The 6,217-nt window shown below is 32.6% G+C and overlaps 1 protein-coding gene across 1 annotated transcript; it reads right to left on the bottom strand.

Moving 5' to 3' along the window:
- Nucleotides 1-872: 872 nt before the first annotated feature.
- On the bottom strand, nucleotides 873-4,994 carry LOC149203894 (GDSL esterase/lipase At2g42990-like). Its single transcript, XM_089400268.1, has 5 exons — nucleotides 4,525-4,994; nucleotides 4,303-4,433; nucleotides 3,134-3,349; nucleotides 1,249-1,525; nucleotides 873-1,125 (listed from the first exon to the last, which is right to left on the bottom strand). Exons 1-5 carry the CDS (start codon nucleotides 4,796-4,798, stop codon nucleotides 944-946), a joined length of 1,080 nt encoding a protein of 359 aa, XP_089256394.1. The 5' UTR covers nucleotides 4,799-4,994; the 3' UTR covers nucleotides 873-943.
- Nucleotides 4,995-6,217: the final 1,223 nt, after the last annotated feature.

Consider the following 6,217-nt stretch of genomic DNA (forward strand, 5'->3'; position numbering starts at 1 on the left):
CTGTTCGAATCTGAGCAAGCTAAGGCGGTGCCTACTGCGGTGGTGATGCTTAAACGCAGTGAAATAAATAACAAAATCCACCGCGCATATATAAATATATGTATAAACTGTTATTTTAATTAATAATTTTATTGTTTTATTTCAATTTTATATATATATATATATAATTTGAACGATTCAAAATGTTTACCTAGAAAGTAAAATAAAGATAAAGAAAAACTTTGACGCAATTACTAAATATAAATAATCCCTTTTGAGAATTTGGATTGGTTCAAAATGCACAAACACATCAAAATTCAAATTACTTTTGAACTTTGGATCAAATTCAATGTCATTCATTTTTTTATCTATAAGGAGAATCTGTTTGTTATAATATTAGCCTATTCCATCTGCAAGAATTATTCTCACGCTCAATACAGCTCAATTCACACCGGAATCAACATAATTGCGATTTATTTACCGCACGCAACTTAAGCTAAACCCTAAACCCAGTCTGTTGGTTGCCTTGGTTGCACGTAGAGATTTTTTTTCAGTAGGAAAAAATCATCATATTAATATATTGTGGAATATATGAATCATGTTACATTGAGATACATTGAGATCGAAATATCTCGGAGAATGAGGATATAAGGCGCCGGAAGGACGCATTCGGAGATGCATCAAACAGCATCAGTCATACAATAACAGCATCAGGGAAATGTTCGAAAGATTATATGGAAAAAACAGCAGTATCTGAGACATGTGTCAGCAACAATCAAAATGTACAGCATATAAACATCATTCGGAGATGCACCAAACAGCGTCAGGCAGACATAAAACAGCGTTCAGGAATATGATCGAAAAATAAAGAACAGCACGTAGAGATGCGTGGTTAATTAAATACAATGATGGACGACATTGTAAAGCAATTCAGATCCATATCAATTTCTCAGTTTCATGGCAATTAAGCCAGGCCTGGGATGAGTACAAGTTGAGTAAGGATCTCATAACCTTTTTGTGTTGGATGACTAGCATCCCAGAATACATATTTGGACGCGTCAGGACATGTCAAACTCCCCTGGTTACAGAGAGGACCGAGCTCCGTCAATCCCGTCCCACAGCATCCTCTTGCGGTTATGTCAAGTCCTGTCACAGAACCAGCACTACATATATTAAGACTACACAGTCTAAACAGCAGGCGTATAAAAAATTATTGCAGATTTGTTTCTCATGGCAATAGGGAAAGGCATGTGGCAAAAGAAAGTATACCGTAATTTTTAGGGTTGTGTATCATATCTAAAGACACGCTGTACATATCCAGATAAATGAGTTTGAGGTCTGAACGAAGACTTTCCAAGGCTGCCAACTTTGATTTTAATTTTGCGTTGAAGTCAATCGCCACCTGGTTCTCATCTTCTAAGCATCCATGTTCATCCACCGTTTTGCCTGGGGATTGCATCAAAGCTAAAGTTCTCACTAATGGCGCGCAACCCATTGGAGGGAGTGCCATGAACGCAATCCTGCGTGCACCCTCGCTGTATAGCTCCTGTTTTGTCCATAGATAGTATTAAATTTGGTTTATCAGGTTTACTTGGTTCATTAGTTAGCCAATACCACAGTATATTCAATGATTGGGAAGTTTTAAAATCCAATGAGACAGTGAAATGATAATATGAAAAAAAGTTTTTTAATATATTTATAGGGAGAAAGTTTGTAAAATGTATTTTAATTTAATCAGAGATATAAGAGTTTCAGACCCAATATCTCAATTTTATTTAAATATGGTGTGCAGTCCAATGAATATAAAAATCTTAAAAGTAAATGTGAAAAACATTTCTTTAAGATAATAATAGTTAGATAAAATAAATGATATTTTAGGCTAATAATATAATTAAAATAAATAATAGTTAGATAAAAATAAATGATATTTTAAGTTAATAATATAATTAAAATAAATAAATAAAATATGATTTAAAAATTTTATATAGTATTATTATACTATACAGTTTCAGATTGATATACTATACAGCTTGAGTGGGTCTAATCGTTAAGAGCATGTGTTTCTTTCTAAGAGGTCAAAGGTTCAAAACGAGAGGGGGTAGAGTACGTATGCTTTTGTAGACTTAGCAGTCAAATCCCTGTGCAAAGGTGGGAAGGGTCCCTTGTCCCACAAACAAGGGGGTCTCATCACCAATTTGGTGTCTTGCTTGGCTCTGACCTTAAATATAGATGTTATTATTATAAAATTTTTGAAAATAATATTTTAAATATTAAATACACATTAGTAAATTAGTAATTGGTTCATATGTTATGGGTAGTGTTACATGTACTAATAATTTGCACTAATTTTGTTTTCAAATGGATATAAGTTAATTGGAAAGTTAAATTGAGAATTTTAAAATATTTTATATAACTAATTTAAATTAATATTAATAAATAATAAAAAGAATATTAAAATAAATTTATTATTAATAAGGTTAATAATATTTATTGAGATTATAATTTATTTATTAAATTTTAAGAACTAAAAATCATTTAGAATCTATTGAAATTTTATTTTTAATGTGGAAAAAATATTAATGGTTTAGTGATTAGCATAATTTTAATGATTTAAAAATTATTGGACTTTAGAAAAGTAAAAATAAGAAATTTTAAAATTTTATTTTTATATTTAAAAAACATCAAAGAAAAAAAACTCAATAATATAGTCCTTAATATTATAACGTATATTTTAAGATTGAATTTTAATTTATTATTAAAATAAATTAATTAATTAAAATTTTTAATTAATTTTTTATTATTAAATCATTTAAAAAAATTATAAACAATACAATTTAAACTAAATCTTGTGTTATTAAAATAAATAAATAAATTTTAATTTTTTATTTTTTATTATTAAACCAGTTAAAAATATATATAAACGGTACAAATTAAACTAATATTAATCTTCTGTGACAAAATTTCAAAATCAAAACTTCACTTCTTATATTATTAAACCAGTTAAAAATATATATAAACGGTACAAATTAAACTAATATTAATCTTGTGTGACAAAATTTCAAAATCAAAACTTCACTTCTTATAAAATTCTAAAAACAATCTGAACCAAAAAAGATTGAAGAACAGAAAAGGTAGACCCCATCCATGTACCTACCTGAATGAAATTGTCGACTACTTGCAGCAGAAAATCCTGGTAACTGTCCAACCTCATAAGTGGCCTTCGATTTGGCAGAAAGTCGTTAACGCCTGTGCCACACACAAACAACGCGTTGGTTAGGATGGCTGACGCGTTTTCATGTCCAACGACTTTTCCCAATGCCGTTTTGTAACTCTTGAAGTACTGCACCTGCTTCCATAAAGTCAACGCAGCCTGCAAAATAACATTGTTCGATAATAAAAACATTAGGATCCAGAATACACTCCCCGAATAAAGAAGTGATTAACCTTTTAATGAAAACATAGAGAAGTTTAAGAAGGCAGAAATTAATTTGGAATCGAGGTTTTTGTGATTAGAATTATTTACAACTTTATTGTGCAGGTTTATCACTTTGAAATTTTTAGTATTAGAATTAATAATGTTGTTTATTATTATCATAATGAAATTTTTGCGGTAATTTATCATTATTTTGTTATGATAATGAACTGTATTGATTGGTTTGAAGCATAAAATTAAAAGTCTCAATATTATGAATCAAGATAATAAGCGATCCTGATTAGTTCTAAACATAATCACTTAAAAAAATTCAATATTAATCAAGAAAATGAAGCCCAAAAAAATAATGGCTAATCATAGTCAGGATAATAACTAATAAAAAGCATTCTTTCCAACACCTCTCCTATGAGCACATATACAAAGAACTGAACAATATTGCTGACATGCTCTCCAAAAGAGGAGTAATAGGAACATTTGGGGTCATTCACTATGCGACATACTAGCAAGACAAGAAGATTGATACCGGCAGTATTCATATTTCCTAATAAATACTTCTTAATTTCTACTTTTTACTTATTTTCAGCTTTGGCAATATGTTTTAATTAAGGAGTAATAATGATTGCAATCTGTTTTTGTTTTTTGGAATTAGATGAAGGTTTGGTAATTATTGCAATCTGTTTTTTGGAAGTCGAATCACATGTTAATGTAAGAATCAGGTAGAGCTGTAGTTTCTTTTGATTCTGGAACCTATTCTAATGTAAGAGATAGGTTGAAATATCTATTTTTTTGGTAAGACTCAGGATGAGCAGAAAAGACAGCCTATTTTTAATATATAAAAGACAGCCTATTTTTCTTATGAAAAAAAAAAAAAAAAACTAATTAGCACATACAGATCCCTCGGCGGTGGCATTATCAAACCCAGATCCCGCTGAAGCAAAGCATACACCCGTGATTAGGTCTTGGGAAGTCAGCGCAGGGTCTAAATATGCTGGTAATGTCTCCTTCAGTCCCAATGCTGCAGCTGTACAAGTACTAGCAACATAAATTTAATGGCTATTCATAGAACTTTACAGTAGGGTTTTCTGTTTTGAGAATTCTATGGACAGACTTACAGAGAAAATCCGTTGCCAATTTGCCATTAGAAAACCTTCCGGTGGGTTTATGGTCGGTAAAATCCCGCCCGTAAGGAACATGGTTGCCCTTTGTTGGGGTTACAATATAGTCGTTGTTGCCTGCATCCACGGTCGAGTCCCCAAATACAAACAGAGCGGACACCTTTGGCCGGCTTGCTATTTCGGACGCTTCGCCATAGAAAATGAAGAATACGAGAAGTATTGAGCAGGGGATGAACAGGTTGAAGGATTTAGCAAGCAACACCAACGCCATTATACAGTTATAGAGTAGCAACGGCGTTAGACATTGAAGGGATTCAAATTCCAAATGGCATTTATAGGTGGCAGAGTCGCAAATAGCAGTGCCAGTCTGGAGAAACTTGTACAGCCCAGCGGTGCTAAGACAATTAGACTGCCTCAAAGTCTCACAATGTCATGTGCGTCGGCGCGATCCAGCAGTGCTGAGAGAATTAGAGTGGCCGCAGAGTCGCAAAATGTTGGGCATTTTCGGAATATTTTGATGCTATATATGGATATGGTCGGAATATTTTTGGATGCTGTGGATACGGTCGACTCAATTATTTCACGTAGCTTTCTAGAAATTCACAATAAACTTAGCAGTGGTCTATAACCCGGCTTTTTGAAAGTCTTTCCGGCGGGTTTTTCCGGTGAAAATTTGGCAGCAATTTATAGGAATCGCAAGTTTAATTGCTAGTTTCTGCACAATCAAAGCGTCCAGGGGTTTTTCAGGGTGCTGAATCCAAATATGCAGTTAAAAACTGCAACAAATCATGATTTAATCTCAATTTCTTCCGCTGGATTCCGTCAATGGAATCTCCAAAAAATCGCATTATAAACAACTCCATAAACTTAAACTCACACCAAAATGTTATGGGCATCTCAGGAAGCTCTCCCTTAGAAGTGGATGTAGCACTCATCTTATTATTGGAGATTAAAATAACGAGCGTTGAGATCTTAAGTATGAGTAGTGTAAATATGAGATGTTTTCTGGGTTTTATTAGAATGCGGTAATTTTTTTAGTCAAATGGTTTTTCAACTGTATAGATACATTCAATTCCACGCTTTAAAAAACTCAAAAGATTGGGAACATAAATCAAACTCCCTAACAGATTCAAACAAATATCTGATAAATTCTAAACAAATTAAACCAAAAAATAAAACCGGAAAAACTCCAAAACTTCTAACCCTCCATCCTTTACGTAACCCAACGTAACCCAATTGGATGAATTTGTGACCCACGTTGTTTTATGTCTGTACTACAAAGTCGTAAAATAATGATCTCTTATTGACCTTATATCATTCCGTGTATGAACCTGTCTGTGTCAGACAGTAAAGCATAGGAAATAAGATCGATACAACCTAGAAAAATCTCGATGCTTCATTAAATAGATTTCACTGCGCGGACAGAAGGTGGATGCCAGATCTTCCTTAGTAAGTGGTTTGGGACAGGCTGACCAATTAAATTGAAGTCTTTGTGTGTTTTTATATACCACACATTAAGGATGGGTTCAAATTTTCATATCAGCCTCGTATATCGCACTTCCAACCTCACGATCGATAACAACTGGCTAAATTTTTTTAAGGAAATCTCTTAATATGCAAAATATATCTAAACACCGTATAGAAATTTCTACTTGTTGGACTACACCAGTAAATTTGGTATAAGACTTTT

This window comes from Pinus tabuliformis, chromosome 2_1, assembly GCF_031772625.1.
Source record: "Pinus tabuliformis cultivar Carrire ecotype Pingquan chromosome 2_1, CPIR1, whole genome shotgun sequence".
Lineage (NCBI taxonomy): Eukaryota > Viridiplantae > Streptophyta > Pinopsida > Pinales > Pinaceae > Pinus > Pinus tabuliformis.